This window comes from Molossus molossus, unplaced genomic scaffold (genome assembly GCF_014108415.1).
Source record: "Molossus molossus isolate mMolMol1 unplaced genomic scaffold, mMolMol1.p scaffold_m16_p_11, whole genome shotgun sequence".
In the NCBI taxonomy this organism is placed as follows: domain Eukaryota; kingdom Metazoa; phylum Chordata; class Mammalia; order Chiroptera; family Molossidae; genus Molossus; species Molossus molossus.
The window spans coordinates 68,730,740-68,753,559 of record NW_023425346.1 but is presented as its reverse complement, the minus strand read 5'-3'; the positions used below and the strand labels follow the sequence as shown (position 1 = coordinate 68,753,559).

General features: G+C 38.1%; 1 protein-coding gene across 14 annotated transcripts in view; it reads left to right on the top strand.

Annotated features, from left to right (window-relative positions):
- Positions 1-22,820, top strand: part of ITGA4 (integrin subunit alpha 4) — a 78,080-nt gene that overhangs the window by 20,910 nt on the left and 34,350 nt on the right. For 9 of the 14 annotated variants that reach the window (XM_036253658.1, XM_036253656.1, XM_036253654.1 and 6 more), the window contains exons 10-15: positions 2,295-2,406; positions 10,882-10,976; positions 15,940-16,030; positions 16,614-16,659; positions 17,034-17,188; positions 19,776-19,930. In XM_036253658.1, the coding sequence (XP_036109551.1) occupies positions 2,295-2,406; positions 10,882-10,976; positions 15,940-16,030; positions 16,614-16,659; positions 17,034-17,188; positions 19,776-19,930 (654 nt within the window). Of the gene's footprint in view, positions 1-2,294; positions 2,407-10,881; positions 10,977-15,939; positions 16,031-16,613; positions 16,660-17,033; positions 17,189-19,775; positions 19,931-22,820 lie in introns of those variants that run through there. The other 5 variants (XM_036253657.1, XM_036253666.1, XM_036253659.1 and 2 more) reach the window with 5 other exon arrangements.

The following is a 22,820-nucleotide window of genomic DNA, read 5'->3' as shown; positions in this document are numbered from 1 at the left end:
AACACTTGACCGGTCAGTTAAAAGAGTTCTGTTGGTCTCGTCTTGCCTGTCTGACTTCTTGGCCTTAAATCAAAGCAAAGAATTGATAAGGGCCTTGATGGGGTCTTATTGACCTGCCTTTGATTTAAGAGCATGAACGCATTTGTGAGAACATTAGTTCATTTCTTAAGACACAGAGTTTTGGGTCAGGATTCAACAAAGTAAAATCTGTTTCAAGAAGGTATTTGTAAGCTTATTTAATCAATGGTTCCACATCATTTAATAAATTTCTATATTAAGCAACAAGCTAAACTTTTTAAAATTTAAGAGGAAATACTCTGTCTTATAAAGCTGAGAGATTCTGAAAGTTCCAGATGTAGAGCAGGAAAGTGATTTATGCATTGGAATTTTCTAGACTGGTGATTAAATCTACATTTAACAGTAAAAGCATCTTATCTACAAAATGATCATGCCTAGTGCATAGTGATATCAGGCATTATTAATTTTCTTGCAGAGATATTTCCCATTTCCCTATCCAGAAATAGTCTCCCTTATCCTAGCTACATCCTCATTTGGCATACTTATCTTTCCCTTCTTTCTACAATTAAACCTTTTGAGAATAGTTTGAACAGTAGCATATATGCCTAAATTAAGGCAATATAGGACCTTTTTTGTCCCATTGAAATCTTAAGCAAGAGAGGAGCCCTACCCACGATCTACCCGTTAGTTCTTTCCTCACTCCTACCTTGGGGCACCACTGCTGAACAGTGGGGTTATTTCCTAATTGATTTCAGCTTTAAAAACCTACTCTGGCATAGATTATTCTTCCTTTGTTCCTTTCTAACTTCCTGTTTTATGCCCCTCTAAAAAGGCACTAACCTCTACCACAAAAGCATGGTAGTATGTACTTACTAGTTTGGTTTGCTAAGGTCTGTTCCTCCTCTGGAATGCAGACAAACACTGTGTGGACTCTGAAAGAGCCCCGGACAAACAGGTGCTTGGTAACTGTTTTTGAATGAACTCAAGAAGGAATGATACTTGAATGAATATAGCTTCTGCTGCTCCTACTAAAATAGCTCTCAGGGGTCCCCTGTGAATCTTGGTCACCGTTCTCTGTGACTGGAGACTACTCAAAGAGTAATTACCACTTTTTGAAACTCTCCTATGGAACGTCCGTGCTATTGTGTTTTCTTAGGTCTACACCTTCTCATCTTCACTGGAGTCTCTTCTGCCTTCTGCTCTTTAAATTAGGCATTTTTCTGAGAGCAAAGTATAGGAATCTTGTGTTGGAAAGTAAAAGGTGAAGGGCACTTGCCAAGGGGGAGAACATGTGTGTGCTTTGGGAGTGATGGATAGACTATGTGAGCAGAGGAGTAAGTCAGTAGTGCATGGATTTTTTTTTCCCTCTAAAGTGTGACATGATTGGGGTTTAGAGAGTCTGGTAGCTGTTACTGCAACATTAGTGAATATCTTATTGTAGTAACTCGTCTTCCAGCTTCAGAGAGAGCAGTTGACCAGTTCCTGTTCCACTGCTGTTAGAACAAGGTTCCAAAGGCCAGCTTCAGTCACATCACTCCTCAGCTTGGACACCTCCAGTGGCTTCCTATTGTCCTCTAAATGGAGAGTAAATGTCCCCCAGTGTTCACGGTTCCACCCGACAAGCCTCCAATCTGAATGTGTTGGTCTCACTCATTATACACACTGTTCATTATAGCCAAATTCTTTGGAATTGGTGCATTGCTGATACATTTCTCTGTATATCAAAATTATGCCCATCCTTCAATAGCCACCTTGAATATTGTTTATGAACTCTCTCCTGGCTCTCACAATTAGAGATGATCTCCTTGCAACTTGATATTGCAAAGCAGTCTCTGCCTCTAAGTCATTTGCATGCTTCTGCTTAGCCTTTGCTGCAACTGGGGGCTTCTTCAGGAAAGGGAGTGTGTCATGTAAACACACTGCCTTGCCCCCTTTTCACCATTCAGTCTTTGCACAACACAGTGCCTTCGAGAGGAACTCAATAAATATTTGCTAAATTGAATTATCAGAATGATTTATTGGATTTTCAAAGCTAAGGATCATGAGTTGGATCATTTTTTATATCCATTGAGCTCTAATCATACGATTATGTGTTGACATATACTTGACAAATATTTATTGAATTGAACTGAGATGTGTGTACTAAAGCTCAGTTTGTAGTTTGTCCAACTTGTTTGGAGCATTAGGAAAAAATCCATATCCAATTACAACAGGAAATCATGTGTAAAGTTGTCAGGGAGTGTTATAATGACACCTTTCCCCTGCTTTCTGTCTAGGGAGCAGTAATGAAGGAAATGGCAACAGAGCTCATGGGAAGTGACACATATGCTGCAAGATTTGGGGAATCTATAGTTAATCTTGGCGACATTGATAATGATGGCTTTGAAGGTAATTAAAAATACCCAATTGGGTACTTGATTTCCTCTTTTAAAATGGTACATGGAAGAGAATATGATTGGAGTTTTATCCTGTTTGTCTTTCTGTAGAAAATGGAGCCAGAATATTATAAGTTTTGTTTCCTTTTTTCAGTCTTACACCTGACTTCTCAGTGTCACCTATTGATTCTTGCTATTGTTCGTAAATGATATTCAAAATACTGTATGTTGTTGACCCTAAGGCACCATTGGTTATGAGTGGCATTGTTTGTGCCCCTAAAAATGCTATTAAATTGTAACCTACCATTCTTCTATTTTAAGAAGGATTCTGATTCCAGAAATGTTAAAATGTAAAAATATATATGTATCATAGACCCATTGGACTATATTCTTTAACTATCAGTGCAGTAAACACACTGACAAAACTCAGGCTGCTGAGCTGGATGGAGCAGGGCTCCAGAAACCTCTGCTCTGCCAGGAATTCCTTGTTCAGCTGTCGCACTGTGGGAGGATTTGAGGGATCCCTGGACTGAGTCCTGAGCAGTGGTGAGGGTGCAACTCAGGGATGGTGGCTATTTATCAACAGATGTAAAACGATTTCAATAATGGAATAGATGGTACCGTCATAACTGTGCCCATAGCCTGGAGACCAGCCCAGCTGTTGAAGTGCTTGTCTCTACCAGCCTTCCCTCTTAAAATGTGCTAGACCCACCTTGTTGAGCATTTTTATCACAAATGTATGATGAACTTCGTTAAATGCTTTATTTTGCATCTTTTGAGATGATTTTATGATTATAATCTTTGGTTTTATTAGTGTAGTGTATGATGTTGACTAATTTGTGAATGTTAAACCATCCTTGCATCCCTGGAATAAATCCTATTGGTCAGCATGTGTGACCCTTTTAATGTACAATTGAATTTGGTTTGCTACTATTTTAATATTTTACAGAGGATTTTTGTACCTGTGTACACCAAGGATATTGGCTTACAATTTTCTTTCTGTGTGTGTGTGTGTGTGTGTGTGTGTGTGTGTGTGTGATTGTAGTCTTGTCTTTTGATATCAGAATACTGCTGGTCTCATAACATGAGTTTGGAAGTACTTTTTCTCCTTTTCACTTTTTTGAAAGAGTTGAGAAGAATAAATAATAAATCTTTTAATGTTTGGTAGCATTTACTAGTGAAGCCATCTGGTTCTGGGCTTGTGTTTCCTGGGTGTTTTTGATTACCAGTTTAGTCTCCTTACTAGTTAGTAATCAGTCTATTCCGATTTACTATTTCTTCATGCTCCATCTTGGATGATTGTATGTTTCTAGGAATTTATCTGTTTCTTCTAAGTTGTCCAACTTGTTGGCATATAATTGTTCATATTATACTCTTATGATCCTTTTTATTTCTTTGGTTGACCCCATTGGTGGTTCAGTATAATGTTGTTTAATTTCCATGTATTTGTGATTTTTCTAGTCTTCTTCTTATAACTGACTTCTAGTTTCATACTCCTGTGGTCAGAAAAGATGTTAGATATGATTTCAATCTTCCAAAATTTATTATGACTTGCTTTGTAGCTTAACTCATCTGTCCTGGAGAATGTTCCATTTGTACTTGATAAGAATCTGTATTCTGCCCTGGCCAGTTTGGCTCAGCGGTTAGAGTGTCAGCCTGCGGTCCAGAGGGACCCGGGTTTGGTTCCCGCTGAGGGCATGTACCTCGGTTGCGGTTTGTCCCCGGCCCTAGTTGGTCGTGTGGGTGGCAGCCACTCGATGTGACCCTTTCACGTCGATGTTTCTCTCTCTCTCTCTCTGTTCCTCTCTCTCCCTCCCACTCTACCTGAACAAAAAATGGAAAAATGTCCTTGGGTGACGATAAAAAAAAAAAAAAAAAGAATCTGTATTCTGCTATTCTTGGATGAAGTGTTCTATATCCAACTTACTATATATATATATATATATATATATATATATAGATAGAGAGAGAGAGAGAGAGAGAGAGAGAGAGAGAAAGTATATCTAGTCTAATGTGTTATTTAAAGCCCATGTTTCTTATTGATTTTGTATCTGGAAATCATTGGTGTAAGTGGGGTCTTATAGTTTCCTATTATTATATGCTGTCAATTTCTCCCTTTAGGTCTGTTAATATTTGCTTTCTATATTTCAGTGCTCCTATGTTTGCATAAATATTTACAAATATTATCTTCTTCTCTGGGCTTTATTAAAATCTTTGTTTTGAAGTCTATTTTTTCTGATATAAATATAGCTACTTCAACTTTCCTTTGGTTTCCATTCATATGGAACATCTTTTTCTATTTCTTTCCTTTCAGTCGCTGTGCATTCTTACATCTGAAGCAAGTCTCTTGTAGGCAGCATATAGATGGGTCTTTTGTTTTGTTTTCATTTTTGTTTTTAATCCACTGAGCTACTCTTTTGATTGGAAAAGTTAGTCCATTTACATTTTAAGCAGTTATTGATGAGTACATACTTATTGCCATTTTGTTTTGTAGTTCCTCTCTGTTCCTTTTTTTTTTTTTCTGGCTTTCTTCCCTTGTGATGTGATGACTTTCTTTAGTGTTATGTTTAGATTCCTTTCTCATTGTCTTTTGTGTATCTACCATCGGTTTTTGCTTTGCGGTTATGATGAGTCTCATATGTATATATGTTTATAAAAGTCTATTTTAATTTGCAACTTACATTTGAATGTCTTTTAAAACTACAATTTTACTCCCCCTCCCATGTTTTATTTATATTTTTGTTGTGATAATTTACATTATTTATACTGTTTATTCCTTAATTAACTATTATAGTTATAGTTATTTTACTACTTTTGTCTTCTAACCCTTATACTATCTTTATAAGTGATTAATTCACTACCTTTACTTTACTGGTGAAATTTATACTTTCATGTTTTCTTGTTCCTTTTTGATTTAAATAAGCCCCTTTAACATTTTTTGTAAGGGTGGTTTAGTTTTTGACAAGCATTTTTAGCTTTTGCTTGTCTGGAAAACTCTCAATTCTGAATGAAAATCTAGCAGGATAGAGTATTCTTGGTTGGAAGATATTTTTTTTTCCTTTTAGCCCTTTGAATATATCATGCCACTTCTTTATGACCTACAAAATTTCTGCTGAAAAAATATGATAGTCTTATTGGCTTTTTCCTGTACATTAGTTTTGTTTTTTTCCCTCCTGCTGCTTTAGGAGTGTCTCTTTATCTTTAATTTTTGACATTTTATTTACAGCAATTTCTTGAATAATGTCATTTTGTTATAACATTGATGATGGAAAAAATTGATTCCCTGGTAGGGCTGCTGTTTATGTGAAGTTTATACATTTTCCCTGGCTACTCTAATTTCCTCCCACACCTCAAAGATGTGCACGTTAGGTTAATTGGCATGCCTAAATTGTCCCATTATGAGTCAGTGTGGGTATGTGACCCTGGACTGGAATAACTGAGTTTGAAAATAATCATCTTATTTGTTTTGTTTGTTTGATTTTTAATCCTCACTTGGGGTTGTTTTTATTGATTTTAGGGAGGAATAGGGAGAGGGAGAGAGAGAGAGAGAGAGAGACATTGATTGGTTTGTTTGCCATACATGCCCCAAATGGGGATCAAACCTGCGACCTAGGTATGTGCTCTGACTGGAAATTAAACCTGCAGCCTTTTGATGTATGGGACAACACTCCAACCAAGCCAGCTGGCCAAGGCTTTCTTATTTGTTCTTATTAATCTTTATTAAATGTATGTATGGTTCATATTTATTTCAATATTTAATATTAGAAGTGTTTAGGGGTCTTTATTTAGAAGTTTGCTAATGTTTTTGTGAACTGAAATATGCAGTAAGAACTTAACTCTTATTTATATCAATTAACCTATGGTAAAATTGGTTTTGTTATACTTGGGTTCTTGGAAACTGTAACTTTAAGTAAAATTATCAACAACATTAAGTGAGGACTTACAGTATAATATGTCTTCGTGTGGATGTCTTTGGGTTTACCTTTTCTAGGTCTATGAGCTTCCTGGATCTGGATATCTTTTTCCTTCCCCAAGTTAGGGGAGTTTTCATCCATAGTTTCTTCAAATAAATTTTTTGGCCCTTTCTCTCTTCTCATTTAGGGGCCCCTATATGCAAATGTTATTCAGCTTGCTGTTGTCCTATAGGTCACTTAAGCTGTCTTCACTTTTTAAAATTCTTTTTTTCTGCTCCATTTGGGTGCATTCTACTGCCCTGTCTTTTTGCTTGCAGATCCTTTCTTCTGCCTCATTAAGTATGCTGTTAAACCTCTCTGGTGTACTTTTCAGTGCAGTTATTGTGACTTATGTTTGGTACCTTCTTATAATTTTTTGTCTCTGTTGAAGTTCTCACTGTGCTCAGTGGCATCTTTATGACCATTACTTTGTCTTTTACCAAGCAAATTACTTGTATCCATTTTATTAAGGTTTTGTTCTGAGTTTTTATCTCATTCTTTTGTTTGTAACATGTTTATGTTTTCTCATTTTGCTTGACTTTTCATGTTTGTTTTTATGTATTTTATAAAACAGCTACCTCTCCCTGTCTTGAAGGAGTGGGCTTGTATAGATGAAACTTGTCATTCATCCTTGCCCTAGCTCTTTTTTCTCCAGCCCACTGTGACTGTCTAGGCAGACTGATTTAGTCTTGATAGTTGTTGAGAGTATGCCAGGACCTGTCAGTGTTCCAAAGGGAGAGATCTCATTCAACACCTTGTTTCAAGCTGAATGGAAGTCAAACCCTGAGGCCACAGCTTTAAAAGTATGCCAATGTATACAGTCCTGTGGGACCATAGTAGCAAGCCAGGCTGGCCTCCAGAGCAGGCAATCTGGATGTGTTCTCCGGGTGAGAGTTGCAAAAATTGGGGCTCTGGACAAGTGTACAAAGCTCTTCTTTGAGAGGTGCCAGCAAGTTGTATCAAGTCCTAGGGAGAGCACAAAGATGATGTCCCCTGCCTATGTTTCCTGAGAGCAACTCCATGGCCTCTAGATGTATGAGAAACCTGAGGCCTGCCCCTCAGGCTGAAGCTCCAGGACAAGCAAGTAGACCTTTTTCACAGGAAGAGTGGGATTATGTTTAGTCTGCTGTCTTCAAGAACTGATTGTTATAGTTCTGTGAGACTCCGGAACGTAAGACCCCAACTCACGAGAGCCAGGTGATCAAAGCTTTAGCAGTGCATCAAAGAATGTAGGAACTGCACACACTTGCCAGCTTTAGCAGGGCACAGTAGCCAGTTGCTTCTGACAACCTCAGCAGCAGAGCAGTGGGAGAAAGCAGGACCCTAGCAAGATAGAGCGAGAGTGCTAAGTGATGCCCACCAGCACCTGCTTCCCAGGGGATCTCAACAGGACCCTGCCCTCCGGCAGACTATTTCAGAGTAGCAAGTGGATGTCTTTCCAAATAGTTTAGGCAACTTTCAAACTGCTCCTTTTGCCCTGGGCCCCATAGCGAAGTAAGTTTGTGCGAGCCCTTGAAGAGCTGTATCTCAGTTCCCAAAGCCCTTTGGGTCTCCTGTCTGTACCCTCCATTGTTTTACAAAGCTAGACACTATGGAGGCCTGTCTCTCAGTGCAGGTCCCAACTGTTTGGGTTTCTGCTTTGGGGAACAACTTCCTCGCTTCTCAGGGAGAAGCTCCTGCTTTGTGAGATTTGTCCCAATAGTGGGTCCCTACTCCAGGGGTTTTTGGCAAGATCCCATCTCTGCCTCCCCTACCTGTCTCAATGTGGCATTTTATCCTTTGTTGTGGAGTTGCTGTTCAGCTAGTGTTCAGGTCTTTTTCAGAGGGAATCATTTCATATGCAATGGTGGATTTAGTGGGTCTGTGGGAGGAGGTGAGTTCAGGATCTTCCTGAACCGCCTTGTTGGACTGCCCCCTCCTGTAACCTCTGTTAATGATTGTATCCAGCATAGGGATGGAGAGAACAGGCCCTGGAGCCAGACTGCAGGGTTTAAATTCCAGCACCACTGTATCCTGGCTGTATGACCTTGGACCAGTGACACTCTGTGCCTCGCTTTCCTCATCTGTTAAAAGTGGGGTTCTAAAAGTATTTGGTACATTAATATGTATAAAGTCCCCAGCATAGTGCCTGCCTTGTAAACATTATATAACTGTTAGCTCATGTTAAGGTAATTATTATTATACTAATGATTTATGCTAACAGAATGAATAAAATGTTCAGATGAAAGGTATAAATGGTTGTTAAATATCTCACTGTTTTTCTGTATGTTGTGTCCCAAATTGAGTTGCATAGGTCCAGAAAGACATTTTATTTTGGGGTGTATGTGTGTGTGTGTTTCACATGTGTTTTCCTCATTTCTATGATAGCTAGAATATTAGTATGTTATAAAATGGATCCAAGTAAGAGTAAGGACCCTGGGTATAAGATAGACTACACCCAGATGTCACCTGCTTGGAATTTCATTGATCTGAGTCTTTCTTATATTTTAACTAAAGAGGCTCATCTGTATTGTTTCAAGATAGTTGTCTCAAAATAGATCACTAGTGCTACTAATTAATACTTCAAGAATTTTGGTGTTATCAACAACTTCATAATCCAGACCTGTTATCATTTCGCATATTATCACCAAGAAGCAAGGTTTAGAATTCTAGTTACTAAGTAGTAGCCACATTGTCAAAGTATGTCCCAGCCCTGATCAACAAAATTGCTCACTGGTCTTATCTTCAGTGGCTACAGGATAGTCCTCCCGACCACTCCTTTTCTTGACCTTCTTCTTCCCCTCTCCGTCTTTCTTTTTCTCCCTCCTTGCTCTTTCCCATTCTGTTCCTACATGCATTTCTCCAGCACACACCAGGCTCCAGGTATTCCAAACTCATTTCCACTCCCCATGTGTGCTGTGCTGCCTCTTGCTTCCCTGTTTGTTCTAAATTTTCTTTCCCTTCTGTTCACCAGGCTATGACTTACCAATACTTGAGTCTGCACTTGGATACCATCTCTGAGAAGTCTTCCCCAGTCTCCATCACCTTCTTGCATGTTGCTTTATGATTCTGTTTTTACATGTTCTTCTTCCCCACTGGTTATGAGCTCCTTTTTGTGTCCATGCCCTGTATTGTCAGCTTCTGGCAAATGCTTGGAATACAGTAGGTGCTCAATAGTTGCTCACTGACTGAGTCAATGAATCGGTGTATTTGTATATGAAAACTTAATTTGTACAAGTCAAGGAGGGTAGCCTTAGTAGGTCTAAACAAAATAAATATAAAGTGTGTCAATCAGTTATTTTTAGATAAAAATAGAAGAGCCTTTGCAGTTTTAAAATTGCATAGTATTTGGCCTAAGGTTATATAATAAAGATATTTTTATTTGCATTGAAATAGCAGTCAAAAATTACCACTGTGGTTGTTAGAAAGGTTTTAGATCTGATGAACAATGATAAGAAGTGACTATCATAAAAGCAAACTTTCTGGATTTTAGGTTTCTATTAAAGTAATAAGAAAATATTGCATATAAACAAAAACATGAATATAACCAAATAAATACACAATACTTAGTAAATAATGAAGTGCTCTTGGAACTATAGATTTTTTTCTTTCATGTACTATACATTTATAGCATATAAGCAACCATGTCATTCCTAGCTTCTATTTTGTCTTAGTTTTTTTTATGTGAGTTGATCAAATCTTTTTTCTTCTGGTGTCATAAACTGATGTGAATCTCCAAGTCATAAGGGTGATGCAGTCATTATTTTATAGAACAAATGCATTTTCTGAAATCTTGTGAGTATATGTACAGATACCCTGAACAAACATCTTAATTACTTTCATTGTAACAGGAGTTAATTTAGAAGTTATTTTGCAAATAAAGTAAATCCTAGAATTCAAAATAAGGATTCTTTTCATAGATGATAATTTATTATCTGCGAGGCATGGCTCTAAGCACTTTATTTGTTAGAGGGAGTGGAAGGGAGACATCAATGTGAGAGAGATACGTTGTTTGCCCTGGGATCAAACCTACAACCCACATATGTGCCTTTGACCAGGAACCCAACCCGTGACCCTTTGGTCTGTGGGCTGACACTCTAACCACTGAACCACACTGGCCAGGGCTACTCTGAGCACTTTAGATGAATAATGTCCTATGCTGAGGGAGTGAGCTCTCTTATGACCCTGCGTTATAGGTGAGGGAACAGATGAGACACAGAGAAGTTAAGAATTGGGCCCAGTGAACAGCACAGCCTCAGTGCTAGGGTTAGACCCCAGAGGTCCGGCGCTAGAGCCCATGCCCTTAGCTGTTCTGTTGGACTGCTTCTCAGAATCATTCACTCTGCTGCTTCCACGCACCCACTATCCTGCTCTACCCTGTCCATTGTGATGATGTTAGTATTTTGTAATTTTTTGGATCTAATGAGAAAAGTGTTACTTTTGTTTTCATAAAGTGTTTCTAATGTGATGTGAATTAAGGAGCATGAAGATTAGTTTTCAGAATCGCAGTCTTTGTATGGAGAATTTATTTTTCCACCATTTTAATTCTTGAATAGATGTTGCCATTGGTGCTCCACAGGAAGATGACTTAGGAGGCGCTATTTATATTTACAATGGCGGAGCAGATGGGATCTCACCAGCCTTCTCACAGGTAGGAGTCAATTCTATTTTCAAAAGAAGCACTGGTAATAAAAACTTTAAAATTTCCAATGTTGATGTGGATTTATTTTTCCTAACTTAATAAATTAAGTTCAAGTACTTTTTTATTTCACCATTTTTTAAATCATTACAATAGATGGTCTCATTTTTAAGGGCATTAATAAGTCTTTGGAATTATTTTTTTCCCCTATAAATAAGAGTTCTAGTTCACTTCCATTCTAGTTTGTCTTTAACCTATAAAGCTTTCTTTCTGCATTTCATTAAATTTATGTTCTGAGGTAATATCTATATGATTCCAAAGAAACCCATTTGGATTTGATTAACTGTGTCACGTCTTGTGGCCAAAGTCCCATATTTCTTGGAGATCATACAGGGAGCGCAAACACTCACAGGATACTCTCTGTTCCTTTCAATGCAAAGCAGTAAGATGATAGCACTTTAATAAAGTTCTTGATCTAACTCTGACTTCACTTTTACATTTTGAAAAATAGTCCAGTGCATAGAAAAAAACTACATACACATGCGGAGAAGAAAAGCTTTTTCAAAGATACTTTTATGGAAACATTAGCTAATACTGTTATTTCTGATTAGGCAAAAATAGGCATGTGGCTTTCCATATTTAACATGGAAGGTATGTATTTGTCTAGTAAAAAATACTGATTTTCTAAGTATGGATAGCAGCCTGATACTTACAAATCACTATTTGGACGTGAAATTGAACCCATGCAGTAGGAAGCATAGAATTTGAGCTGTCCTTGTCCAATGCTAGGAAGCAACCTGACTAATAAACAGAGTGGCTTTCATCATAAGCCTGAGTTGTAGGCTTCACTAACGTATTAGAAATGTCTCATTTTCCAGATGACTTGTTTGGTAATTCGTGGCGGTTAGGGAGCCTGAAAGAAGAGTGGGGAGGGCAGTCAGAACTGGCATAGGAGATCGGACTACATAATCTGACTTTGCTCAAAAGTAAAGCAAGTAATTTTTTTCTTATCACAAAATAGACATCAACTGTCCACTGAAAGATGGAAACTTTTGCTTCTCTTAGGTGCAAGTACTTAACTAAAATACATTTCAGAGAATTACATCTACAGAGAATTACACCCCAAAACTGCAGAATTCACATTCTTCTCAGGTGCACGTGGGACATTCTCAAAGACAGACAACATGTTAGGACACAAACTAAGTCTCTACAAGTTCAAGGAGATTGAAATCATATCAAGCATCTTCTCAGATCACAACGGCATGAAACTAGAAATCATTTGCAACAAGAACATGCAAAGACATTTGAACACATGGAGGCTAAATAGCATGTTATTAAACAATGAATGGGTTACAAAGGAGATCAAGGAAGAAATTTAAAACTTTCTGGAAACCAATGAAAATGAACACACAACAACATAAAATCTATGGGATGCAGCGAAAGCAGTTCTGAGAGGGAAGTTCACAGCATTACAGGCCTACCTCAAGAAAAAAAAATTCTAATTGACTATCTAACCTCACAACTTAAAGAACTAGAAAGCAAACAAAAAGAAAACCCAGAGCAAGTAGAGGAAAGTAAATAGTAAAGATCAGAGCAGAAATAAATGACATAGAGACCAAACAAACAATTCAAAGGATCAATGAAACAAAGAACTGGATTTTCGAAAAGATAAGCAAGATTGATGGACCCTTAGCTAGACTCACCAAGAAACAAAGAGAACTCAAATACACAAAATCAGAAATGAAAGGGGAGAAGTAACAACTGACACCACAGAAATACAAAGGATCATTAACAAATACTATGAACAGTTATACAGCAACATATTGGACAATCTAAGCAAAATGAACAAATTTCTAAAACCACATAGTCTCCCAAAACTGAACCAGGAAAAGATAGAAAACTTCAACAGACCAATAACAACTAAGGAAATTGAAGATGTAATCAAGACTCTCCCAGCAAACAAAAGCCCAGGCCCGGATGGCTTCACAGGAGAGTTTTACCAAACATTCAAAGAACTAATACCCATTCTCCTCAAACTATTTCAAAAAATTCAAGAAAAAGGAAGACTCCCAAACTTGTTTTATGAAGCCAGCATAATTCTATTTCCAAATCCAGAAAAAGCTACTACAAAGAAAGAAAACTACAGGCCAATATCCCTGATGAACATAGATGCCAAAATCCTGAACAAAATGCTAGCAAATCGGATCCAGCAATATATTAAAAAAATTATTCACCATGACCAAGTGGGATTCATCCCAGGGATGCTAGGGTGGTATAATATTATATAATAATATAATAATGTGATACACGACATAAACAAAATGAAAGATGATAACCATATGATCGTATCAATAGATGCTGAAAAAGCATTAGACAAAATCCAGTACCCATTTCTGATAAAAACACTCAGCAATGTGGGAATAGAGGGATTATATCTTGACATAATAAAGGCCATAAATAAAAATCCTACAGCCAACATCATACTCAATGGCCAAAAACTAAAAGCATTTCCCTTAAGAACAGGAACAAGACAAAGATGCCCACTTTTGCCACCCTTATTTAACATAGTACTGGAAGTCTTAGCCACAGCAATTAGACATGAAGAAAAAATAAAAGGGATCCAAATTGAAAAGGAGGAAGTGAAACGTCATTATTTGCAGGTGACATAATATAATACATACAAAACCCCAAAGACTCCATCAAAGATTGCTAGATATAATAAATGAATTTGACAAGGGTAGCAGAATACAAAATTAACATCAAGGAATCCATGGCATTCTTATACACCAATAATGAACTCACAGAAAAAGAAACTAGAAAAGCAATCCCATTTACTATTGCAGTAAAAAAATTAAGATGCCTAAGAATAAACTTAAACAAAGAAGTAAAGGAACTATTTGCAGAAAACTATAGTACATTGAAAAAAGAAATAGGGGAAGATATAAAAAAGTGGAAGCACATACCTGGTTCATGGATTGGAAGAATTAACATCATTAAAATGTCCATACTACCCAACGCAATCTATAGATTCAATGCAATCCCCATCAAAATACCAATGACATATTCACAGAACTAGAACAAATACTTCAAAAGTTCATATGGAACCAAAAACGACCTCGAATAGCTACAACAATCTTGAAAAAGAAGGACAAAGTAGGAGGGATTACAATACCAGATATCAGGTTACACTACAAAGCCACTGTAATCAAAACAGCCTGGTACTGGTACAAGAACAGGCATATAGATCAGTGGAATAGAACAGAGAACCCAGAAATGGACCCAAACCTTATGCTCAATTAATATTTGACAAAGGTGGCAAGAGCATACAATGGAGTTAAGACAGCCACTTTAATAAATGATGTTGGGAAAATTGGACAACTACATGCAAAAAAATGAAACTAGACCATCAGCTTATACCATACACAAGAATAAACTCAAAATGAATAAAAGACTTAAATGTGACTTGTGAATCGATAAAAGTCCTAGAAGAAAATGTAGGCAACAACATTTCAGACATCATACGCAGCAGAATTTTCACTGATACATCGCCTAAGGCAAGAGAAACAAAGGAAAAAATGAACACATGGGATTACATCAAACTAAAAAGCTTCTGCACAGCAAAAGAAACAGCCATCAAAATGGAAAGGGAACCCACTATATGGGAGAGCATAATCGCCAATGATACATCAGATAAGGGGTTAATTTTCAAAATATATAGAGTGCTCATACAACTCAACAAAAAGAAGACAAATAATCCAATTAAAATGGGCAGAGGAGCTAAATAGACCTCTCCAAACAGGACATACAAATGACCAAGAAACATATGAAGAAATGCTCAACGCCACTAATCATCAGAGAGATGCAAATCAAAACAACTATGAGATATCACCTCACACCTGTCAGAATGGCTGCCATCAACAAATCATCAAACAACTAGTGTTGGCGAGGGTATGGAGAAAAGGGGACTCTAGTACACTGCTGGTGGGAATGCAGACTGGTGCAGCCACTATGGAACACACTATAGTGTTTTCTCAAAAAATTAAAAATTGAATTGCCATTTGACCCAGTGATCCCACTTCTAGGAATATATCCCAAGAAGCCTGAAACACCAGTCAGAAAGAATATATATACTCCTATGTTTTTTTTTTTTGTTTTTTTGTTGTTTTTTTTTTAATCCTCACCTGAGGATATTTTTCCATTTTTTGTACAGATAGAGTGGGAGGGAGACAGAGGAAGGGAGAGAGAGAGAGAAACATCGACGTGAAGGGACACATCGAGTGGCTGCCACCCGCACGACCCACCAGGGCCGGGGACAAACTGCAACCGAGGTACGTGCCCTTAGCGGGAACCGAACCCGGGTCTCTCCGGACCGCAGGCCGACGCTCTAACCACTGAGCCAAACTGGCCAGGGCATACTCCTATGTTTATAGCAGCACTATTTACAATCGCTAAATCTGGAAACAGTCCAAGTGTCCATCAATAGATGAGTGGATAAAAAAGTTTTGGTACATATATACAATGGAATGCTATGCAGCTGTAAGAAATAAAGATCTCTTATCCTTTGAGACAACATGGAGGGACCTCCAGAGTATTATGCTAAGCGAAATAAGCCAATCAGAGAAAGACAAATACTACATGATCTCACTTATTTGTGGAATATAATGAAGAACGTGGGCTGATGAACGAAATAGACCCAGAGACATAGAAAGAGTATGGTTCAGACCGACACACCTCAGAGTAAGGGGTTGGAGGGGCAGGATGGGGAGGAAGGTATCTGGGGTGGGGGTGGGGGAACATCTGTAATAAAAATAATAAAAATTGGAGAAAAATATAATAAAAAATAATATAAAAATAAAATACATTTTGTTCATAAATGTGCCAGGGCATGAGAAGGTTTATTATTTAACCAAATCATTGCTTCTCTGGGATAGTAGGTGTTCAAAAACACTTCTCACTCATTTTACCTGTTTTTCAGAGAATTGAAGGGCTTCAAATCAGCAAATCCTTAAGTATGTTTGGACAGTCTATATCTGGGCAAATCGATGCAGATAATAATGGATATGTAGGTGAGTATAAAATTTACCTTATTTTTTATATTGAAATAAGCTCTATTGTGGATACTTCTGTTTATTGAGAAGTACATAAAAGAGTTCTATTTACTGATCATTTTTTCTTCATTTTTAAAACTGTTTTGAATTCAAGGATTGGTCAGAAATTATCAACTAATTCCTGTGCTTTACAATGTTAGTTATTTAACATTTTCTTCCTTGTTCTTTAAAAAATTAAAAGCATCCATGAAAGTAAATGAAACATGGGATGATAAAAAAAAATAGCGAGAGAGAAGAGTCTTTTTATTTTTTGTAATTTGAAAGATTTCTGGGTGAATGTTTCTAGTCAAAAAATTGGATTTTCATTTTATATCATATTATGTTTATATTATATTATAAAGGATGGATGCCATTGTAGCTGAGTAGATTCAGACAAATGTGGGATGAATCTTAAGATGTAAGCATATCCTATCTAATTAATTTTCTGTAAATAGTGTTTTGATATAGTCAAAAAGTGATATGTAGTTAAGTATTTCTGACTGAAGAGTCATTCTCTTTGACTAATGATGATCATTAATCCATGTTGTTTTTTATCCTCCAGATGTAGCAGTTGGTGCTTTTCGGTCTGATTCTGCTGTATTGCTAAGGTAAGGTTGATACATTTCACTGCTTAATGACAATTGGGCTTAATTGCAATTGATGGGAGGAAATTTTTTAAATGAGCAATGGTGGTGACCTTATAATGCTCTTTTTGGTATTTTGAAATTTAATTATTGAACTCTAGGATACTTTTCCCATCTTACATAGATATAATTAATATAATCAGACAAAGTCAGTATTTTCAGATATTTCAATGAAAAGCACTCTTGATTCTTGCATGGAGAATTAATTGAGCTTTTGTGTACATACTAGTAATAAAGCAGTTTCATGAAATTACTTGGTCAATGGAAACTGACAAAACAGTACAATTCTTTTCCAAATAATTCTGTAATTGATATTGCTAATTTTATTTTGTCCTTAGGACAAGACCTGTAGTGATTGTCGAAGCCTCTTTAGGCCATCCTGAGTCAGTAAATAGAACGAATTTTGACTGCACTGAAAATGGATTGCCTTCTGTGTGCATGGATCTAACACTCTGTTTCTCATACAAGGGCAAAGAGGTTCCAGGTTATATTGGTAAGGGCGTCCTTACAAAATTAATAGAATGCATACTTTACTCATTAATCTTAGTCATCTTTTGAGCCCTCACTCTGTTTCACCATTGAGGGCTGCTGCAGGCAGGAGGGAGCAGTCACCTGCTAGCACACCTTTCGTCCCCATATTTCAGATTAGCTTGTTATTCTAATTTATGCATGGGGCACGTTAAGAGGCTACAGTGATTTAGAGGTTGTGATAAGCAAATCAAGAGTATCACTTGCTGCATTATTTAAAGTAAACAAACTGAGTTTAATCAGTAAGAGCTCTTTAGAGTAGAAAGAACATCACCACAGCTCCGGCTCTGTTTTTACTGGGCTCCTTAAAGCCTGGCATTGGCTTAGGTTGGAAACCCAGAGAGAGAAAGAGAGAGAGAGATTCTTTTCTTTACGTTCTATTCTGTTCGAGTAATTGAAGAAAATGGATCTGAAGTCCTGACCCTGATTGTACCTTTAATAAATAACACACATCTGCTAAGGATTTATTAGAACTCTCAGCTCCTGAGCTCCCATGCCCATCTTTCCATACAGAGGTAACTCTCGGTTATCTGCTCTGCAGAAAGTAGCATTGATATGGCTCATCCAAAATTCCGGTTCATCCCAAATCACAAATGCGACTTCATAAGTACTACATTTTTTACAAGTTAATGTTCTAATTATGTTATATTAAAGCTTATAACGATGTTAGGGGAGAAGCATACCTGGGTTTATCATTTGGACATCAGTAATTCACCAAGTTCATGAGCCCCTCAAGACCTATCAGGAGTTGACTGTACTCATGACCCTGCAGGCTGTCCTGATCAAAACATCATGAAGGGCAGCAAAGACTGAACCGAGCTATGGGTTGTAGCAGATGTCCCGGTCTGAATTAGCCTGTAGTGAGAAGCACAGAAGGAGCCTAGCAGCTCTGCTCGCTGTCAGACTCGTGTTTATAGCACTCTGCAAAGTTCTGGCCAGAGAGGCAGTGACGGGCCTGTGGGCAAAACTTTCGTCTGGTTCTCGACTGAAGAAGTGGCAGTTTGGCAGCATGGCCCTGTAACAGAGGAACACAGACAAGCTGCTGGGTTATCTGAAGGATGCGTGTTCAATCGATAGGATTCCTTTATGTAAAATTAGAGTTTGTTGTACCACCAATTCCACTGTGACCAGATATTTTTTAATTGGTTGAAAACAAATATATGAAATTCATAAATAACCACAGCATTGTTATAAAAACATGCTTTAGAGTTGTCATAAAATGACTCCTTAAGAGAAATAATTCACACTAAGCATGTTTAATAAAACCAGTACATTTTGCCTCTTGCTGTGAGGGGCTTTTTACTCATGTTTCTTCACTTACTTTTGCCTGAATCTGCAGAGGGCTGTTTCCATGGCAGCTCCAGCTCGCAGGCATTGTCTCAGGGCCTGGGATGTTGAAGCCAGTTGATTTGAACTTTATTGATTATTTTCTAAATAAAAGGAAGGTTGACAGATTTATCTGAAATTTGTAGTAGTATAGGTTTTATGCTTAGGTTTCCTTGACATAAATTCATAAAAATCCTTCTAGAAAAGTAGATGAAATCCTTCCAGAAGAGTTAGATACTCCTAAAATGTAAATGTACACTAAAGGAATTTTCTAAATTCTTCAAAATATCACCTAATGGATTATTGCTCCTATATGAGTGACATCTCAGCAGACTATTAAATGTAGCTGGTTTTGCAAAGATCCCTTTTAGATTAAAGAAATGACTCTTTCTTGGTAAGATCTGGCTTGGAATTCTTTTAGTTGCTTGTAAATTTTTCTAATTTTTTTGCTTACTGAGGATCATTAGCGGATGATTATTTACGGTGTCAGATTTGAAATAAGTTCTTACCAAACTTCCAAAATATTTATTGAGAGAATGTCTATCTACATTTGTTTATTTTTACACAAATCAGCACTTGAAGCTCAAACTAGAAACCATAAAACCATGGAGAAAACTAATCAGGGCCCAGGGCTGCAAAGATGTCTTTGCGTAAACTGTTTGTATAGGTTTGACTTTTGAATCATGTGTTCACTTTACAATAGGATAAAAAAAACAAATAAAAGAAAAATATGAACCCCTCAAATTGGAAACAAATGAACCTAACAACACATGAAATTAATTATATAGCCACACAAGGCAGAAATATTCTAAGTGGCACTTGAGCACAAGTACTGTACTTCTTTAGCTGGATGTCCTAAGGACTCCACAGAAATGTGCAACTTGACTCAGGACTTTCGTTATTAGTAACAATGTTGGGATTGGAGTTTTGAAACATTTACATGTAAGTGGATTAAGCAAAAACTACAGATTTTGATATTGTTAAAGATAGAAACCTAGAGAAAGTTTATACATTTTTTACTTATAAAAATAACTTGTGAAATATGTATTTTTAAAATGTTCCCTCCATCATATTTCAGGTTAGTTTTAAAAAGCTATTTATTAAAGAGAGTTTAAGACATTTCCAATGATCTCTATAACTTGGACTACTATCACATCAAAAATAACAAAATAAATGCTTTTCAAAATTATTTATATTAAATTGCAATTCTCTCTACATTTTTGCAGTTTTGTTTTATAACATGAGTTTGGATGTGAACAGAAAGGCAGAGTCTCCATCAAGGTTTTACTTTTCTTCTAATGGAACTTCTGATGTCATGACAGGAAGCATGAAAGTGTCAAGCACAATCACTAACTGTAGGACACATCAAGCATTTATGCGGGTAATGTAGACCAGTTTTTATGAATGAATGTGTAAACCTCAATATTATCAGCACGGTAAAAAATCTTAATGCACTGATATCTTTTTATAAAATACAGTTAAAAGTAAGTGTTATCTTCTCCTAAACTAACTGGCCCATTGCTCCAGAGTCAAAATATTTGGTAACCTGTGACCTTGATAATTCAAAGTCCACTTTTTGCATCCTCTTTATTTCACATTTATTACATTTTACTGCAAAAGATTTGCCTTTTCCTTTCTACAATTGCAATTTCTCTATCCGTGTGCATATGCTTGCCGAGGAATGTCCTTGTTGAACAGCTCTGCTGAGCCTCAGATCTCTTCCTGAGTAGGGTTTTCTGGGGGGAGCATGAGGAGGGGGCGGCAGGACTCTAACAAAGCAGAATCCAACACGACTGCTCTGGGATTATGTCATTGTGTCCGTGCCAGCATTGTTTGATGTCAGTGGGAACGTGCTCAGTTGTAGTGGGGTAGAGATCAGCTGTGGGCCAGGATGACGGCCTTCATGATGGTCTGGGAGATGTCCTGCCAAAGCACAGCCAATGTCATGTATCTTTTGTTAAAACACTCGTTCCCAAACAGATCATCACGTTTTTTGCATTGGTCAGATTTTGTCATAGGAAGCAGTGCCAGGTCTTGTTCATTAGGGAAGGATGTACTTCATCAGAAAAACCAATGTCACAAAAAAGTCAAACTATTCCTGGGAGCCCTTCCTGGGATTTCAAATAGCCTCAGCCTAGAACTTAATGTTCCCTTAGATATTATTCCAAGCAAATGCAAACAAGCATCAAGACTCCAATGCATGATTAAAGGCTAAGAGTACTGATCCCTATGCTATTTCCTCATTTCCCTTAACAGTTTTTATTGTTGTACTGGAATAAAGCTATCAGATGGCTGGGAGCCAAACGTATAAAATGATATTCATATAACCATCATTTATGGTAGAGATCAAAGAGGTTTTTTTGTTTTGTTTTGTTTTTTTCGAAAAATTCTACAAAGTTATGATTTCACTTGGGTTATTCAGTTTGAGGGACCAACATTGAGACCATTTTCAAGGCAATAAAAGGACCAACTTTAGATATTCACAAAGAAACATAGTGTGGTGAATGTGTATAAATTGCAGTAAATTGATCTGATTTATTTAGGCCTATGTTTCTTGGCATTGTTCCTATGAGTAAATGTTCATCAAAATTGTACACTTTCTTCGGAATAAATGTGTAGTAGAAGTGACATTTTAGCAGAGGTTTCTACGTCTGTTGCTTATATACTTATAAGGGTTACCATGGTATCAAGGGCAGTAGGTTACAGCCATTGACTTTGGGCCATATTGTCAATGTCAAACAAAAACACTTAGCTCTGGGGTTGGTACATAATGGGGATTAAAAAAAAAAGATTGTTTCTTCCAATGTTTTTTTTTTTTCCCCTTTTTCCTAAATGACCTTGCTTTTGTTTGGGACATTTTAAAACTCAGATATAGAAAGGCAAAAGACTACTACTATGAGCCTCTCACAACAAACCAGGGAGGGAGGGGTATAAGAATCACAGAAGCAGCTTCCCCAACCTGAATTGTATCAGGGAGCTCTAGCTGTTACTTAGGAAAGTGTGGGAATGCAGTGAGTGCCTTGCCCACCTCCCCCCGCATGGTGCCCAAGGGGAGGCATTCGGAAACATTAGCCCCGCTCTGCTTCTACAGTCTGAAAGAATAGAACAGCAACCTGAATTCTGCTAAGATACCTTCCTAATTATAGAGAAAAAGAAGATGGACATCGGTCAGGATACCTGGATTGTTCCTTTGTTCTATAAAACCTGTCCGGTGCCAGCAGTGTTACTACACAAGTGCTTTTTACCTTGGCACCCCGACAATGAAATGGGGTGTTGCTTGTTAATGACCTACTCAGGCCCACAGACCTCTCCTCTCAGAGGACTCGTAGCCTGCTTTTGGTTTTATTCTTGCTCACAACTCCTTGGTTATCTCAAGTAAATGAAAGTGTTTAAACCTCTTATATTTATTTACAAAACCCATCATACTCTTTGATGGTAAAGAATTTAGCTATTTAAAAAAAACCCAGATCGGACTTCTGGTCAAGATGCCAGCGTAGGTAAACGCGGTATCGCGTCCTCCCACAACCACATCAAAGTTACAACAAAACTACAGAACAACCATCATGCAAAACCGCCTGAAATCAAGCTGAATGGAAGTCGTACAACTACGGAACTAAGAAAAAAAAGCAGCTACATCCAGACCGGTAGGACAGGCGGTGGCGCGAGGTGGGGGCGGCGGATAAAAATCAGGAGGACACCTCAGCTGGGAAGGTCCTTCCTGAGGACTGAGGGGTCCCCGTCCCACACCAGGTGCCCCGTTCAGGGTTCCAGTGCCAGGAAGAGAATCCCCATAACTTCTGGCTGGAAAAACCAGAGGGAACTGAGGCTCAGGGAGGTTGAGGCAGCTGGAGCCCCAGGCAGCTCCCTAAAGGGCCGGCGCACGGACTTATCGGACTCTCTCCCTCTAAGCTCGGAGGGGGGGCAGCTCGAGGGGCGCCAGAGACACACAGGGAAGAACTGAGCTGTTTGGCACTGGGGCAAGCGCTGGAGAGGGGGCTTCCTCGGGGACAAACGTGCTGTAAGAGGCCTTTGTTCCTTTGGTGAGCCCTTCCCTGGGGGCAGACAGTCGCCATATCTGGGACTCCAGCAACCTGGCTCACACTGGTAGCCCCGCCCTGCTGACTCCCTGAGGCCCCGCCCCACCCAACTTTCAAGCCCACCCAAGCTGTTGCCACTTGCTTAACCATAGGATTGGCCGGTCTTGGATCCTGCTTCAGGTTTTTCCTAAATTCTTTCAAACGAGCAGCATCTGGTCTCAGCGAGCCCCATAC